At 42.4% G+C, this 19,290-nt stretch overlaps 1 protein-coding gene across 2 annotated transcripts in view; it reads right to left on the bottom strand.

Annotated features, from left to right (window-relative positions):
- Positions 1-4,527, bottom strand: part of NLN (neurolysin) — a 94,348-nt gene extending 89,821 nt beyond the window's left edge. Inside the window, exon 1 of one of the 2 annotated variants that reach the window (XM_089653470.1) lies at positions 4,150-4,527. In XM_089653470.1, coding sequence (XP_089509596.1) covers positions 4,150-4,217 — 68 coding nt within the window. In that variant the 5' untranslated portion in view covers positions 4,218-4,527. The remainder of the gene's footprint in view (positions 1-4,149) is intronic. The other variant, XM_089653469.1, reaches the window with a different exon arrangement.
- Positions 4,528-19,290: the final 14,763 nt, after the last annotated feature.

Below are 19,290 nucleotides of genomic sequence, written 5' to 3'. Positions count from 1 at the left end.
CCCTGCAGAGAGCTCCGCTATTTCTTTGACAGTTCCTTGACATTTATAGTGGTTGCAACAATGTATTTGTATCCATTTAAGATACAGAGGTTTTTATTCAGAAACAAATAGATACATTGTTGCAACCGCTATAAATGTCAAGGAACTGTCAAAGAAATAGCGGAGCTCTCTGCAGGGACATTTTTTGCCGAACTGGAATTCCTCTTCTTCTTCATCCTCTTCTTCTTCTTCATCCTCGTCTTCATCCTCTTCTACTTCTACATCATCTTCTTCTTCATCCTCGTCTTCATCCTCTTCTACTTCTACATCATCTTCTTCTTCATCCTCGTCTTCATCCTCTTCTACTTCTACATCATCTTCTTCTTCATCCTCGTCTTCATCCTCTTCTACTTCTTCTTCATCCTCGTCTTCATCCTCGTCTTCATCCTCGTCTTCATCCTCGTCTTCTTCTTCCTCTTCCTCATCCTCTTCTTCTTCTTCCTCTTCCTCATCCTCTTCTCCTTCTTCCTCCTCCTCTCCTTCCTCCTCCTATTCTTCATCCTTCCTCCTCCTATTCTTCCTCCTCTTCATCCTATTCTTCCTCCTCTTCATCCTATTCTTCCTCCTCTTCATCCTATTCTTCCTCCTCTTCATCCTATTCTTCCTCCTCTTCCTCATCCTATTTCTTTTCCTATTCTTCTTCATCCTCCTCTTCTTCATCCTCCTCTTCTTCATCCTCCTCTTCTTCATCCTCCTCTTCTTCATCATCATCCTCTTCTTCATCATCATCCTCTTCTTCATCATCATCCTCTTCTTCTTCCTCTTCATCTTTTTCTTCTTTTTGTCTTCCTCTTGCAGGTCACTGCTCATGCTTTTTTTATCGGTAAAAAGATCGGCCGATTTGCCCATCATTGCTGCGAAACTCGGCCGATCGGCAAAATCAGCTGATTTTTTTCCAACTTTACCGATAAAAAAAATCTGCCAAAATACCGAAAAACGGCCGAACATTTAGCCCACTAACGATCCGAAAATCGGCCGATTTTCAACCCATCTATGGCCTGCATTATTGGCCAGTTCACCAGGTGAAAACTGAGGGGGAAAAGCTTAAAAGAAGGAACATGAATGCCACATCTAATGATTGGTAAGCTGCAATATATTACATTCTGGTGTTGAGTACTTGTCCTCCAGAGGATTGACCCCCCCTTCCTGAGCAGGCCATTTTTTGCGATACGGTGCTGCCTTACTTTGACTGACAATTGCGTGGTCATGCAAAGCTTTTTTTCCCCCACAAATAGAGATTTCTTTCGGTGGTATTTGGTCACCTCTGCGTTTTTTATTTTTTGAGTTATAAACAAAAAAATCTGTCAATTTTGAAAAAAAGCAAACATTTTTGACTTTTTGCTATCAAACATATCCATAAATGTGCAGCACAGTGGCTAAATGGTTAGCACTTCCATCTGGCAGTACTAGGGTCGTTGGTCGTATCCCAACCACAGCATCACCTGCCTGGAGTTTGCATGTTCTCACTGTGCCTGCGTGGGTTTCCTTCGGGTACTCCGGTTTCCTCCCACACTCCAAAGACATGTTGGTAGGATAATTGTCTCCTGTCTAAATTGACCCTAGTCTGTGTATGTATGAATGTGAGTTAGGGACCTTAGATTGTACGCCCCTTGAGGGTTAGGGACTAATGTGAATGTAATATATATGTAAAGCGCTGCGTAAATGGACGGCGCTATATAAGTACCTGAAATAAAAATAAATTTTAAAAAATCCATTTTTGTCATAAATTTTGGCCAAAATGTATTCTGCTACATGTCTTTGCTAACAAAAACCCAATACGTGTAAATTAATTTGGTTTACGTGAACGTTATAGCGTCTAAAAAAGGAGGTATATATACTGCAATTTAATTTTTTTTATACTAGTAATGGCGGTGATCAGCAACTGGACATTCTGACACCACATTCCTGTGCAAATCACATGCAAATTCTTTGTGGTGCGGTTCCTGTGCGAATCACATGCGATATGCTGCACTGCACAAGTGTGAACCCAGGCTGAATGGTTGAGCCACCGATAAGTGATGGAGTCTCGGCCACGGCACACAGCTCTGCAGGAACAACATGGTTATGCCATTCCTGCAGGGCGCATGCTCAGTTGAGGTCACCAGCTGCTGCTGTGAACGTTTAGGAGATATTCATTTTACCTACAGGTATGCTTTATAAGATTACCTAGAGATAAAAATGAACAAAAGTGACTTTACTATCACTTTAAATGCACATTTGCATGCTTGGCACGTGGTTTCTGCATTTTCCGTGAATACAGCCAGAAACAAGGATGTTGTCTGCCATTGCCAACCATTGCTATTTGCCTGGCTGTTGTGCCAATACATTGGTGCTTAAATCCAATTGTATGGCTCAAATCGCACTGCATCCGCCCCAAATAGGTGCAGGACCCTTTCTTTGTTTCGCACTAGAATCGGACTGCATGAATATTCACAACCATGCGATCTGATTCTGCACATCGCACCGCATTTTGCAAACTGAATTTGGGGTGTTGTTAACATACACACGCAGTGGTTCGCATGAACAGGGTGCGATTGTGATGTGGTGCGGAAAACGCTGCAAATTCTGCAGTGCAGTGTGAAACCAGGCTCAAGCAGTGGCAGTCCACAAACCTGTAAGGAGGACCAGGTGAAGATGGAACCCTCTGCAGCAGTGACAGCGCTGGAGAACTTTGTTCTAAGGCAAGTCTTTCATAATGTGATAGTATGCAATGCCTTTTTTTTTATAAATGTGTTTACTACCACTTAGCCACTTCCCGACTGTTCTATAGCAGAAATACTGCTACAGGGTGGCAAGGGTGCGCAAAATCATGTATGTACACCTGATATCGCAGTTGTGGGTAGGGGGCGCGCATGCGCGCCCTATACGCGCCGCCATTCACGGCCGCGGCTTTCAGTCACTGGGTCCCAGCCGGTAATTACTCGCCAACACCCGGTGAGTTCGGAAGATTGCCCAGGGGAAGGAGAACTGTTTTGTCTACTAACAGTTCTCCTCCCTGTCAGCTCAGGCACACTGCACAGCTATCCAGAGAAGTGTGCTGACAGTGCAGCACCAACACACCGCCCCCTAGTAAAACACTCCTTGCATACAGTTAACCAATGATCGCCCCTCATGTTAACCTCTTCCTGCCCAGTGCCATTAGTATAGTGTTGGTGCTTTTTCTTAGCACTGATCACTGTATTGGTGTCACTGAGCATGGCAGTGACACCAAGTCCATTCCCCCCAGTGTCAGAATGTCCACCCCAGTCCCGCTTTAAGTCGCTGATCGCCACCATTACAAGTAAAAAAAAAAATTTTTTAAAAATCCTAGCATATATATGTGTAAACGCTAGAACGTTCACGTAAACCAATTACTTTACACGTATTGGGATTATTTTTTAGCAAAGACGTGACAGAATTGACCTAAATTTATGACGAGATTTGATTAAATTTTTTTTTACTGGGTATGTTTTATAGCAAAATGTCACAAATAGTGTTTTTCTCAAAATTGTTTTTTTTATAATGCAGAAAAGAAAAAAAACACGCAGGCGATCAGATACCACCAAAAGAAAGCTCAATTTGTGAGGGGAAAAAAAAAAGGACATAAATTTCATTTGGGTGCAGCGTTGCATGATCGCGCAATTGTCAAAGCAACGTAACACAAAAATTGCCTGGCCAGGAAGGGGGGGGGGGTAAATTCTCAGGAGGGCGAGTGGTTAAAAAAAAAACCCCACAAAACTTAATCCTCATTTCCCCCCCCCCCCCAAAATAAAGGAAAGAAAGGTGCGCTTCATTGGCGCGTCTGTAGCACATAGAGCAGAGTATTGAAATGAATGGACTGCCCGATGTGTGCAACACGAACGTGTAAAAACACAGAGTAGCCATGCCTTTCAGGAGAAGCTAGGTCCTCCAGGCACGTTTTCTGAGCAGAGCTCAGTCAGGAGACAACCACAGGCGTTCCTGCACATTCCTTCAATGGAGTGTGGAGGACAGAGCCCAGAGGTGACAATGCCGGACACACGGTGTAGCCATGACATCCCTTGTGTCACCCTGTGATGTGACAGGAGCACTCCTCCCCCTCCATGGCTCCTCTCCCCTGTCTATATAATGGTGATAGAAGCATGCAGGTACCTGCGGACGGTGCACACACACAGCCGTGCTGCATACATGGCCGGGGCTCGGTGGGGCTCAGCGTGCATACACTGCCGGCATGGCTACCGCACATCACGTGATACCAACAACATGGCCGCCATGCCTCGTACGGGCAAAACCTCTCCTTTCTTCACCGTTCCTCCCGAACTACACACCGACTGACCCAACGCGGGCCAGGCTTCGGGTAATCATAACAGGGACTGGCCGGCTAGACAGATACGAGGGGTTAGTATCGCCGCCAACAGACGGTGAAGGTGCTTTGGTCTGGGTTAAACCCCTCCAGTTTTAAGGAAAATAAACCTATTTATTGTAGGCCGGGTTGGAATGGAAGAAGCCCGCTGCTAGGTGGGATCGGGGTGGCGGTGAGGTGGGTCCGTGCCCTCAGTAAAAATGGCGGCGAGTGAACACAAGCAGGCGGACACTTACTACCACCACAAGGTCCTAGAGCCCAGTGGCTGGCCGCCTCACTATCTCCTGTTGACAGAGAAGGGAAGTTTTGACACATGAACAGTGCTGACCAATAGTTGTGATTGATTGTAACAGAAACACATTTGTAAATTATAGCAGAGATTTATTTACTATTTTATTTCAGGTACTTATATATCACCACCAATTTACGCAGTGCTTTACGTACATATTGTACATTCACATCAGTCCCTAACCCTCAAGGGCGTACAATCTAAAGTCCCTAACTCACATTCATATACTAGGGCCAATTTAGACAGGAGCCAATTAACCTACCAGCATGTCTTTGCAGTGTGGGAGAAAACCGAAGTACCCAGAGGAAACCCACGCAGGCACAGGGAGAACATACAAACTCCAGGCAGGTGGTGCCATGGTTGGGATTTTAACTGACAACCCTAGTGCTGCCAGGCAGAAGTGCTAACCATTTAGCCACTGTGCTGCTCATATTGTTTTCTGGGGAAGTCCACACATTAATAGAAATTATAATGGAACTTTACCCACAATGAATGTTCTTAATCAAGGGACATGCTTTCCACATTAACCGCCCATATATATAAGGAAATGACGGGCGCAAGGTGGTTTTCTCATTCTGGGAGGACGTCATATGACAACCTCCCACTCTAACCGCGCGTGCGCGCCCATTGGTGGTGCGCTGTGTCTCTGGGACACAGCGGATCACCGATCAGCAGAAAGAGTCGATGACTTCAGCTCTGTCATGTGATCAGCTGAGTTCAATCACAGCTCATCGCATGTAAATAAGAAAATGCTGCCAGTCAGTGCCGTCTATCGGTGCCAGTCAGTGCCACCTATCAGTGCCAACTATCAGTAGTACCTTTCAGTGCCCATCAGTGATGTCTGTGAATGCCCACCAGTGATGCCTGTCAATGCCCATCACTGCAGCCCATCAGAGCTCATCACTGCATCCTCAGTGAAGGAAAAAAATTTTACATTTTTTTAATTATAAGTTGTTTTTGGTTTGTTTACCAAAAAAATATGTTTTTAATGTTTTACATAGCTATACCTTCAAAAGGGGCCAGCATGAAGTCATCTAGCAGGACTTAGTTTTCTGACAAATGTTCTGCTTTAACCTCCCTGGCGGTATTCCTGAATGTAGCTCGGGGTAAAGTTTCAGCACCACAAGCGGTAACCCCGAGCTACACTTGGGAATACCCTGCAGCGCTGCTCTGGGACCTCTTCTGCACTTACCTTGTCCTTCGCTCCTGCGATGTCCCCCCTGCAGTGTCCCCTGCAAACTCCTCCGGCCTATGCCAGCATCCGTCTTCCAGGTTCCGTTCCCTGCGACGCCAGGACATACGGGGACGGAACCAGTGGTGTATTTAGGTCTTGTGCTGCCCTAGGCAACACAAAAATTGGCGCACACCCCCCCACGTAGAAAGAGCCTGACATTGACCAAGGACACCCCTGCCCTCCACCTGAGCCCTCAACTACCATTGCCCCCCATACACCAGCCATACACCAGCCACCATCCTCCATGGCGAGAGAGAGAAAGACACTCACCTTCACAGCTCCGGACATCCCCAGGAACAAGAGTCCGGCTGTGCATACACCGTCATGAAACCCACAGCATCTCTCGGAACTCATTAGATCCCAATGCCACTTGTGTCCCTTCTTTCATCCCTTCTTCCAAGCGGCAGTGCTGCCCCCCCCTGAAAAATGCCGCCCTAGGCAAATGCCTTGTTTGCCTTGTGGTAAATACACCCCTGGACCAAACGGCGGGAAATTTAAAAATGTAAAAAAGTGACATTCACTAAATACACTAAAATCACATAGTAAAACATTACTGTATCAAACCATTTCACATACATTTTGTCCTGTGCCCTGCCTGCATTTTTACTGTTCTTTCTGCCTGGAAACTGAGAAATGTCCATGGCGACCAAAAAGCGTCCCTTTAGGTCAAAATTGGTTTTAGACCAGCTAGAGAACAGCGATAGTAAATTAGAACTACTTACAGAATTGAGTGATGATTCGTGGGGAAATTCGTCATCAGACACCGAAAACGATTTTGCAACTTTGCTCAGTGATGTGCGAACTTGGCACTATATTTCAAATTTCAGTATTTTTGGTTTGATTATATTATTGAATTAAATGTATTATTATTATATTATTATTTTTTATGATTATTTATTAAATTATAATTTACGATTTCGTGTTTAAAATTTTAACATACCCGGGATGTTTACTAGAGTCTTGTTCGGACAGATTTCAGTGAGTTATTCTTAAAAATTGCAGGCCTACAATAAAAAAAAATACATATTTCCATGCAAAAAAATGTACCACTTTGAGCACAGAAATAGTGACATAATCAGACCGCTAGGGAGGTTAACCACTTTCCCTCCCAAAGATATACCCCCCTTTGCTGACCAGGTCATTTTTTTTTGCGATAAGGCACTGTGTTACTTTAACTGACAATTGCCCAGTCATATAACGCTGCATTAAAAAAAATTTATGTAATTTTTTCCCACAAATAGAGCTTTCTTTTGATAGTATTCGATCACCAATATGTTTATTATTTTTTGCTCTATAAACAAAAAGACAGACAATTAAAAAATGAATAAATACATTTCTGCTATACAGCATATCCAATAAAAAAATCTCCATAAATTTAGGCCAATTTGTATTCTACATATTTATGGTAAAAAAAAAATCCCAATAAGCATGTGCGCCCCCTAGGCAGAAGTGCAGGATCACGTTTATATACGTGATTTTGCACAGGAGGGTCGCCCTATAGCAGTATATCTGCTATGGGGCAGTCCTTAAAGGACAATTATGGCCATTGTTATCTTGGCTATGCTTCTTCTATGGATCACAGCAGTGCCCTGCATTCTGCACTCCTGTAATCCATTTTCAGCCAGGAGCAGGCTAAAGCCCACTGTTGATTGACATCACTTAGCCTGTTCAGGCTCAGGAAAGTTCCCTACTTTAATCACCTCCTGCCCGCCATATAAGGTAATGATGGGAGGGCAGCGGTTCTCTCGTTCTGGGAGGACGTCATATGACGTCCTCCCACTCTAACTGCGCATGCGCGCCCTTGGGGGCGCACGGCGATCGGCGGTGCGCTGTGTCCCTGGGACACAGCAGATCACTGTAAAGAGCTGATGACATCGGCTCTGTCATGTGATCAGCTGTGTCCAATCACAGCTGATCACATGTAAATAGGAAATGCCAATTATCAGCAGTCCTCTCCTCCCACTGACAGCTCATGAGGAGAGGAGAACCGGTAATTGGCATTACTCAGAGCGGACATCTACACTGATCATCAGGGCCCTTATGATCAGTTTAGCCCCATCAGTGTCACCTGTCAGTGCCCATCAATGCCACATATCAGTGCCCATCAGAGCTGCCTTTCAGTACTGCCTATCAGTGCCAGTCAGTGCTGCCTATCAGTGCCTGTCAGTGTCGTCTAACAGTTCCAATCAGTGTCACCTATTAGTGCCGCCTATCAGTGCCACCTATCAGTGCTATACTTGAGTGCTGCCTTTCAGTGACCATCAGTGATGCCTGTCAATGCCCACAATTGATGCCTGTCCATGCCCATCAGTGCTGCCTATCAGTGCCCATCACTGCAGCCACATTAGTGCACATCAGTGAAGGAGAAAAATTATTTATTTACAAAATTTTATAACAGAAACTAAGAAAAAACCTTTTTTTTCAAAATTTTCAGTTTTTTTTAGTTTGGTTAGCAAAAAATAAATACCCCAGTGAGTGCGGATTAAAAACCACCCAAAGAAAGCTCTATCTGTCTCAAAACAATTCTAAAAATTTTGTTTGGGTACAGTGTTGTATGACCGCACAATTGTCATTCAAAGTGTAACAGCACTGAAAGCTGAAAACTTTCCTGGGCAGGAAGGGATTAAAGTACTCAGTAGGCAAGTGGTTAAAGTTGGGATCCACCCAGATGCCTGGACCAGCAGCTGGCTCAGGCTCTCAGCATGCCACTTATAGCCTGAGCCAGCCACTCCCAGCCCTCCACAGCCTGGCGCTCCAGTGAGCACTAGAGGGGTAGAGCAGAGAGCTGAGGACTCAAAGTCACCATCTCTGCTCAATGAAGAAACAGCACCAAATAATCAGTGGTGTTTGATCGCACAGTTCTCAGTCTTAGAGGCAGCGGGGGACAGCTGTTACTGGGATTGTTGCTGCAGCCATCTAGGTGAGTATAGTTGTTTATTATTTAAAAGCCATACTTCTCTTTTAAGCAGCTAAAAAAATCGGTACGACATACCAATCAGCCATAAGATTATGACAATACACCATTACCCATGGAGGCATGAACTCGACTTACTTCTGAAGGTATCCTGTGGTATCTGATACCAAGCTGTCAGTAGCAGATCCTTTAACCGCTTCGCCTCTCACACCTGTGCACCCCCTATGAACCACAGCAATGTTTACATTTCTGCTATGGGCCTGTTTATTCAGCAATAACATTTTCATATATTGCCAAACAAGGCTTTTTTTCCATGGTTTTGTCTTGCAACAATTTTTTTTTTCGCAATCTGTACACAAAAAAAACAGAACTAAACTAAACAAAAATGTGTACTTTTTCTTTTTTTTTTAAGTTGAGGTAGTTTAAAAATAAAGTGTTATGGCACATGATTTTCTGTAATGTATCCTGTTTAAAATGACATCAAAATTATGATTCTGGCACAAAGCATTTTAATGTTATTTACAAATTTATAAAGTGGGTTTTTTTTTCTTCAATCTTGCACTTTTTAAAATGGGAAATGTGTAAAATATCAACAAAAAATAAGTTTAAAAATGAATAGTTAAAATAGAAAAGAAAAATAATCAACAGGAAAATACTAGTTGAAGAGAGGAGAATAATTAGGGCTGATTAGAGTAAACGAAGGGTTAGTAAAGGGTTAAACAGAGATACATTTTATTTTTAAAAATCCTTGTTTTACTTGTCAGGTTGTGTTAAAATATCTTTTGCAGATCCAATTTCATCCCTTTGATCTGAGAATGAATGAAGAGAATGGTACAAAAGTCACAATATGTTACTTTGTATCTTTTGTATATTTAAGTCTGTATATTAGAGTGTCAGGAATGGACTGGCCAGCAATAGTGGGACTCAGCTGCCTTATGAGCTGCAGTACCAGGGCTGGCCAGCGGGTGCTTCCAGCAATCAGAGACTCAACCTTGCAGCCAGTCAAACACCTGGAACTAATTATACTAGTGTATTTAAGGGACATTCAGACCTGCAGACTCTGCCTTGGTGTTGTGTTTCTCTTGGGCCCTGTATCCTGTTCCTGCTCTCTGTTCCTGTCTGATTCTCTGCTGACCCTGCTCTGATCCCTGGCTTGTCTGACCATTCTCCTCTGCCTGACCCTCTGTACCATGCTGCCCGCTACCTGCTGAACCTGGCCTGTGACCCCGACCATTCTCCGCTTGCTCCCCCTGTACCTACCTGCCCGACTGATATTGACCCGGCCTGCCTGACGACGCTTGCATTGTATGTACTGTTATCTGTGGGTGGTTGGTTGGTTTGTTTGCACTGTGTTATGTTTTAGTATTGCACTGCGTTTATGTTTGTATGGTTAGTGTTAATAAATTACATTGTTTATAACATATCTGAAGTCTGCGTTTCCCTGCGTCAGTCACACACCTCTGGTCATACCCGGGAGCCCTGACATAGAGTGTTCCTAAACCCAGGACCCTGCATTCACTATATCTGGTCTCCCACAGTACTCACAACATGGAAATGCAATTATTTTAGTAAATATAAACTGCTAAATACCTTTTCTCAGCAGTATATAGCAGTCTTGTAACTTCTATCAGTGTCCGGCCGAGCACTGCTTAAAGCATGTGGGAGGACTTTTCATTCTCCTCTGACTGACTGTCCTATGAAGCTGTATGACCCCCCCCCCTACCGAACTATCTGAACTATCAGCAGATGGATTGGGGACAGTAGAAGAGGAGGATCAGAGAAGACAAGATTTTTACACATTGCAGAGAATTAACCCCTTAGGTTCCAGAATGAATATAACAAGCATGCTTTACTGCATATACAGACTGATTTTACTGTTATGGGTTTAGTAACACTTTAAAGTGTTACTAAACCCACAACCAGGGGCGGACTGACCATTTGGAAACTCGGGCACTGCCCGAGGGCCCGGGGTCAGTAGGGGGCCCCATGAGATGTCCCTGATACCTTTTTCATAGGCTTTTTTGAGTTTGGGCAAGAACACAGGGGCCCCATGATCTCCTATTGCCGGGGGCCCCATGAGTTGTCAGTACGCCCCTGCCCACAACAGCAAAATCAGTCTATGTATGCAGTAAAGCATGCTTGTTATGCTCGCTGTGGAATCTAAGGGGTTAATCCTCTGCAATGTGTAAAAAGGCTGTTTGATCCTTACTTCTCTGCCCTTCCTCTTGTTGAAATGACCACCTGTTACAGACTGAATCTGCAGTCACTCTGCACATGCTCAGTTTAGTGTGTATTGCTAGAGAGGTTTTTTTTTTTCTTGGGAGAGTGCATGTGATCAGCACAGGGCCAATCAGCACTGTCCAGACAGAGGGTCAAGGGTTTTACATCCTCCTAGAGCAGAAAGAAAACTCCTCCTACAAGCTTTAACCAGTGCTCTGCTGAAGTCACAAGACTGCTCTAACTGCTGGTGAAAAAAGGTATTTAACAGTCTATATATACTAAAATAATTGCATTACAATGCTGTGTGTACTGTGGGAGACCAGATATAGTGAATGCAGGGTCATGGGTTTAGTAACACTTTACGTTTGTATATTTATAACTGCTTTTTTGACAGCTACAGCTGCCAACCCCTTGATTAATCAAAGCTGACAATTTCTATATAGTGGGGGGGGGGGGGGACGACGACGACTGGACATGCCCCTGTAAGGTTTATTTTTGCCATCTGTGTCTCTATTGGGGAGATTTCCCTTCACTTCCTGTTCATAGTCAAAACAGGAAGTGAAAGTAAATCCCTCAAAGGTCAGGGAACTCCTGATTGTCCCCGTTGAAAGATATTCCAACTATTTCTGTTTTGGGGACAACCCAAAAATTTGTGATTTTAATTTTATTTTCTCTGAGAATGGTAAACAAGACTAATAAAGAGGGCAAATCTCCCTAAAGAAGGCAAAGACAGCAACAGAAACCTGACAGGTGTTCTAATCCCTCTCCTCTGTCCAAAACTAAAAAAAAAATTTGCATTTAGTTACATTTTAAGTCCTGTAAGTTGCGAGGTGGGGCCTCCATGGATCGGATTTATTTTTCCATCACATTCCACAGATGCTGAGTTGTTTTGAGATCTGGAGAATATGGAAGCCAAGACAACACCTTAAACTTTTTGTTGTGGTTCTCAAACTATTCTTGAACTTATCAGACCAGACCACCTTCTTCCATTGCTCTGTGGTTCATTTGTGATGCTCATGTGCCCATTGTAGGTGCTTTTGGCTGTGGACACGGGTCATCATGGGCACCCTGACTGTTCTGAAACTACACGGCTACACAGCCCCATACACAACAAACTGCGATTGCATTGTGTATTCTGATACTTTTGTTTTGGAACCGGATAACGTTTCAGCAATATAAGCTTCAGTAGCTCTTCTACTGGATCAGACTACATAGGCCAGCCTTCGCCTGTTGCTGGTTCACCAGCTTTCTTTCCTTGGACCAATTTTAGTAGGTCCTGAGCACTGCAGACCAGGAACATCCAACAAGAGCTGCAGTGTTGGAGTTGCTCTGACCCAGTCCCCTAGCCATTACAATTTGGGCTTTCTCAAAGATGTTCATATCCTTATGCTTGCCCATTTTTTTTGCTGTCAGCACATCAACGTCAAGGACAGCATGTTCACTTGCTGCCAAATATACTCACCCACTTTCGATGCCCCTGTCACAAAATAATCTGTTATTCGCTTTACCTGTCAGTGGTCATTATAATGTTATGGCTGATTGATTAATACTTTGACATTTAATACTGGGGTTACGGCTGCAGCTAGATACCATAACCCAAGTATTAATTTTTTCTTTAGGCACTGGAATTTCTGTTAACCACTTCAAGTCCGGACACTTTCACCCCCTCCGTGCCCAGGCCAATTTTCAATTGGGTGGTCATGCAACACTGTACCCATATGAAATTTTTATCCTCTTTTTGGGACAGATAGAGCTTTATTTTGTTGGTATTTTGTTGGTATTTGATCAGCACTGGGTTTTTTATTTTTTACTATGGAAATGAAAAAATACAGAAAATTGTGAAAAAAAAAATTTTTTTTTGCTTAGTTTTTGTTGTAAAAATTTGCAAATAATTTTTCGTCATAAATTTAGGCCAAAATGTTTTCTGCTACATTTTTGGGGTAAAGATAACCCAAAACAGTTTATATTATTTAGTCTGTGTGAAAGCTTTAGAGTCTACAATCTATGGGATATACATTTGAAAATTGATCAGTTGAGATCCTAAAGTGCCGGATGCTGGTATGGCATATGGCAGTGATTAGGACACTGGTACGGGGTATGGCGGTGATCAGGACGCTGGTATGGCAGTAGCCAGGATGCTGTTATGGAGTATGGGGGTGATCAGGATGCTGGTATGGAGTATGGCTGTGATCAGGATGCTGGTATGAGGTATGGCAGTGATCAGGATGCTGGTATGAGGTATAGCGGTGATCAGGATGCTGGGAAGGGTTATGGCAGTGATCAGGGTGCTGGTATGGGGTGATTAGGGCACTGGTATGGTGTATGGCGGTGATCAAGGTGCTGGTATGGCATATGGCAGTGATCAGGGTGTTGGTTTGGGGTACGGTGGTGATCAGGACACTGGCATGGCAGTGATCAGGACATTGGTATGGTGTATGGGGGCCTCCCTGCATCATTTATTATTGATATTGTGGGGGTAGTGATCAGGGACACAGGGGCACTAAACTGGGGTGGCTGGCACTGTAGCCTGCCTTGCTGCTGTACACTCACACACTGCAGGATCGCTTCTCTCTGCTCTCACACGGAGAACAGAGAGAATTGATCTTTACTTTCAGTTTCATTACTACAGTATGTGAGTGTTGTGATTGTTCACAGCAGTCACATGGTAAAATACCACGTGATCGCCCGAACACAGCAATAATGTGATCTACTGTGTCCAGATGACACACTGATCACCGGGCTCCGGGGTGCGCATTCTGTGAGCCGCGCAGTAGCTATCGATGCGGGCTGATGTACAGGAATGTTAGCCCACATCGGCGCTGCTTCCTGTCTGCCGTCTATGTACAATGGACAGGAAAAGGTTAAAAGTGATCCGAGTGATGCATTTGCCACTGGATCATATATAGAAGTGGCGGGAGGGGTTACCCTTCCTGCCACTTTCTGGTGGTTCCCGGGCTTGCCTGGATGATTGGTAGCTCCAGGAACTGATCCAGCGCTGTCGACAGCTAAACTCAGAAATGAGTGAAGGAAGAATGGCCTCCACTCATCTCTATGGCCTAAGAGGACTGAAGGGGCGTCATGACATTACTTCTGGTTCCCACGCCATGTCAACAATATAATTTTTTTTTTTTTTAAATTCTAAATACATTTATTTTATCTTTTGCTTTTAAAGGTAGAGGAGAGATTTGGGGTCTTGTAGACCCCAGATTTCTCCATAAAGAGGACCTGTCATGCTTGTTATTGCAAGGGATGTTTACAGTTCTTGTGATAGCAATAAAAGTAAAAATAAAAAATGAAAAAAAGTGTAAATGGTGTTTGCACCACACATGTGAGATATCACCGTGAATCTCAGAGCGAGAGCAATAATTCTAGCACTAGACCTCCTCTGTAACTCTAAACTGGTAACCTGTAGAAATGCTTAAAATGTCACCTATGGAGATTTTTAAGTTTGGCGCCATTTCACGAGCATGCGCAATTTTAAAGCATGACATGTTAGTTATTGATTTATTCAATATAACGTCATAATTTCTTTTTTTGTGGCCAGAACAGCCCTGACCCACCAAGGCACAGATCCCACTGACCTCCTAATGTATTCTGTGATATCTGGCACCAAGCTATCAGTAACAGATTCTTTATGCGTCTGCTGGCTTGCCTTCTTCCCATACTGCATGCTGGTGCCATCTTTTCCCCAAGTAAGTGATGAACGCACAAAAAAAATGTGATTCATCAGACCAGACTACCTTCTTCCATTGCTCTATGGTCCAGTTCTGATGCTCCATTGTAGGCACTTTTGGCTATGGGCACCTTGACCAATCTGTGGCCCTGCAGCCCAATATACAAACTGCAATGCCCATTTTTGTCTGCTTTCAACACATCAACTTCAAGGACAACATGTTTATTTTCTGCTTAATATATCACACTGACTTTCAGATGCCAATATAACAAGATAATCAATATTATTCATTTAACCCTTCAGAGATCATAAAGTTATGGCTAATCAGTGTATATACCGTACAACAGTTTAAAACAAACAAATCAGAATTGATCAAAAACCATTTTAGCTCCCTATTATAACATATAATATAAAATCCAAATCAATAAAAAAATGTCAGTACAAAGTGATAAAGATTAGCTGCTAGCAAAAAGTGTTCATACACAAAGAACCACCAAAATAATGCATAAATACAATTATTTGCAGCGCTTAAAAAACATAAATTAAATAGTAACCAACAACACCCATGACACGTATGTTAACTGCTTCCCTCCCACCCGCCTGCAATGTATTGCAGATGGGCGGTAGCTGCAGGCAAGGCGATGTACCCGTACGTCGCTTTGCTCTTCCGGGTTTAGAGCATGACCCCCGCTGTCATTTGTTGTAGGAGGTGTATGTCAGCAGGTCTCGGCCAGTGATTTTGGCCTCTGACGATTTTCTACAGAGAATGGAGATGCCCTGCAGTGCCACCCACCTGTGCCCATCGGTGCCATCCACCTGTGCCCTGCAGTGCTACCCAGCAGTGCCACCCACCTGTGCCCAGCAGTGCCATCCATCAGTGCTGCAAAGCAGTGACGCCCATCAGTGCCAGCTCATCAGTGCCCCTATCAATGCCACCTATCAGTGCCCATCAGTGCTGCCTATCCGTGCCACTTCAGCAGTGCCCATCAGTGCTGCCTATCAGTGCAAAAAAAAAAAAACACTCAGCAGCGATTAAATACCACCAAAAGAAAGCTCTATTTGTGTGAAAAAAATGATAAAAATTTTATATGGGTACAGTGTTGCATGACCACGCAATTGTCATTCAAAGTGCAACAGCACTGAAAGCTGAAAATTGGCCTGGGCAGGAAGGGGGTATAAGTGCCCAGTAGGCAAGTGGTTAAGGGGATATAGCTATTTCTATCTGCGCTCTTTCTGAGAAAGACTTTGTATATATTTCACCATTAACTATCTTTAAATTCAGATCCAAAAAATTAACTTTTGAAGTTATATATGTATATGAAAGATCTATATTATGATTATTGTCATTTAAATAGGTCATACTCCTTTTAAAGATGTTTCAACCCCCCCCCCATAAAATTAGAATATTGTCTATATACCTCTTGTAGAAAAGTAAATGTTCATGCATGTTGGTATAAATAGCATTTAATTCCCACCTAGACATACAAAGATTAGTTAAACTAGGGGCGAACTTAGCGAATATGGCTACTCCTTTATTTTGTAGATAGAAAAATCCATTAAACCAGCAAAAATTAAGTGACATTGCAAAATCTAATAAATTGAGAATAAAGTCCCTTTGTATAGAGGGTAAATTTCTCTTTTTTAAAAAAAATGTGGACAGCCACCTTACCATCATCATGTTTAATGTTGGTGTAAAGGGAAGCCACATCGGCTGTAACGAAAAACGTCTGATCATCTACTGAAGTATTCATAAACTCATTAAGTACTTGTTTTGTATCTTTTAAGTAGGCAGAAGTATCAACTACTGATTGTAAAAATACATCTATACTGTATATTCTCCTATCCTTGCCATCAAAGATCCTATTCCACTAATTATAGGTATTTCCCAGGAGGATCTAAAGGTTCTAACTTTCTTGATATTAATATTCTCTAAATCTTGTGTGACTAGATCTTTAACCAGTTGCCGCCTGGCCTATAGCCAGATGGCGGCAGGGCGAACAGCTGGTCCCTCCGGGTGGACGACGTATGGCGTCCTTCCAGGCATGGGCATTGCGCCTGCCCGCAGGGCCGCACAGATCTGTGTACCGCACAGATCTGTGTACCGGCCCCGTTGCCAGTACCATGTGACCTGCTGTGACCAATCACAGCAGGTCACATGACAGTTGTATACAATGGATGGCTTCCTTTCATGCCATCCATTGTATACAAGTATGTCTAGCTGTGAATGGTCACAGCGATCACATGCACAAGCTGGGCCAATCACAGCCCAGCTGTGTCATGTGATTAGATGTGGCCAAATCACAGCTAAGCAAAGAAAAAAAAAACCCTGAATGAATCGATTTCATTCAGGTAAATGCTTGCTTAGAGCAAAGAAATTCTTTGCTATAAGCAAATTGTGTAAATAAAAAAAAAAATACTGATCACTTCCCCAAAGTAGTACACTGTTACTATGGTAACATTATACTACTTTGGTCATAGTGAAATATGAAAAAAAAATCTTAAAGAGAAAAAAATTTAATAAAAAATTAACAATTTTTTTTTTCCGTACTGTCACCAGTCAGTGTCCCTGATCACCGCCATGCCAGTTATATGATGACACTGTACTGCACTGGTGACAGTATGTAAAAAAAATTGTGAAAATAATTTTTATAATTTCTTCATTTCTGAAAAATTATGACAAAAAAAATTACAACTTCAAAAAACTCGCCATGCCTGTTATGAAACATGTTGGACTGTCTACTTTGCAAAAAAAAGGTCATTTGGGGGATATCTGTACTGTTCTGACATTCTTGGACCTTAAGAAATTAGATTGGCCATCAGTACTTCAGGATTGATCAATTTTCAGATATATCCCATGGTTTGTGAACTCTATAATATTCCTACAGACTAAATAATACATCCTAATTTGGGTTATTTTCACCAAAGAAATGTAGACCTAAATTTATGAAGAACAAGTATTTATTTGCAAACTTTTATAACAGAAACAAAGAAAAACGTGTTTTTGTTTTTTTTTTTTTTAATTTTTGGGCTTTGTTTGTTAATTTAGCAAAGAATAAAAACCCCAGTGGTGATTAAATGCCACCAAAAGAAAGCTTTAGTTGTGTGAAGAAAATGATAAAAGTTTTGTTTGGGTACAATGTTGTATGACCGCGCAATTGTCATTCAAAGTATGAGCGCTGAAAATTTGCCTGGGCAGGAAGGGGGTAAAAGTGCCCTGTATGGAAGCAGTTAAACACATTAATAGGATAATTCCCACTACTGGGGGATTAAACAAAGAGGCATTCCTTAAAGTGGTATGTTGATATACCTGATGTCTATTACTCAGACTAATAGGATTTTGTAAAAAATGTTTTTAATACTAATTTGGCGAGTAAATCTTTGTATATAAATAAATGTTTGAAATGTATTCAATTTAATCTTAGGGGCAAATTGATGTCGAACTCAAGTTGAAAGTCCCAAAATTCACACTTGTCTTTTTTTGGGTTCTGTTAATTCGTCGTCCTCCTCATCTTCCTCTTCCAAGTCTATGCTTCTTTTTCTGTTTTTGTTGTAATTTGGTCCTAAAAATGACTGGCTTGATTGACTTGTAGGGTGATATGAAGTAGAGGGTTGAGGCTCATACATCTGACTATCTAATGAGCTCTCTCCTCAACATAATCATATCATTCCCGAGGGCCCCATCCAACTTTTTTATGGACCCCTCTTTCTGTGGTATCGTAATTCGGGGATTGGGGGGATTCCTTTGATGTTGATAACGATTCAGTCCACCCCTTTGGGGTCCTTTAAAGTTACCATGATGGTTACCCCTATAACCACCCCTCGGGGTCCTCTAAATGTTTGATGGTAATTTTTATATCCTCCCCTAGGCGGTCCTCCACGATTATGTGAATACCAATTAATATACCTCTCTCCTATCTGATCGCCAGTGTGGGTATCAAGCGGTTCAAATCTATTATAAAGAGGAACATCTCTAGAATAAAATCTGGTTGTGTCATAATGATTATCACTGCTAACAGAATTAGATCTTTTTGGTGATTTAGACCTATTTAATTTCTTATTTTTAGAGGGTTTATATACCTTAGTCCACCCTCCATTGGGAGTACCTCTAGGTGTTTGTGATGTCCTACCAGTATCTTGGGGTCCCTTTTCTCTTCCTCCATTGTTATCAAGGATATTGAGTTCATTGGCAATAATATCTTTGGTCTCATATTGGCATTTAAACACCCTAGATTCTTTATAGTCTTTCACATCCCTCATATATTTCTTTTTCTTCTTGGATTTTTGTTCTTCCTCTATTTTATCTAAAAGTTTTCTTAATCTTTCTGATTCTCTTATAATCCTCCTTATCTTTAAAGATGAACAATTTTTCTTTAGTTTTATTAATCTCAGCATCTAAGGTAAGTAGCTTTTTCTTTTTCTTCAAAAGCAAGAATTTGAGCAAGTCTATACCAGCATTGTTAAAAAATTGTAACCATTGCTTATCCGCCTTCCACTCATCTAATTCTGGGGATACATCCCACCTAAGGGAGCGGGGAACTATATTTTCTGTGACATAGTGTTCTAATAAGGAAATGTCCCACATAGTTTGAACTTCTGTGGT

The sequence above is a fragment of the Staurois parvus genome, unplaced genomic scaffold (assembly GCF_062004578.1).
Source record: "Staurois parvus isolate SC_StPar_1 unplaced genomic scaffold, SC_StPar_1.0 ptg000714l, whole genome shotgun sequence".
NCBI classification, from domain to species: domain Eukaryota; kingdom Metazoa; phylum Chordata; class Amphibia; order Anura; family Ranidae; genus Staurois; species Staurois parvus.
This window is presented reverse-complemented; position numbering and strand designations above follow the sequence as displayed.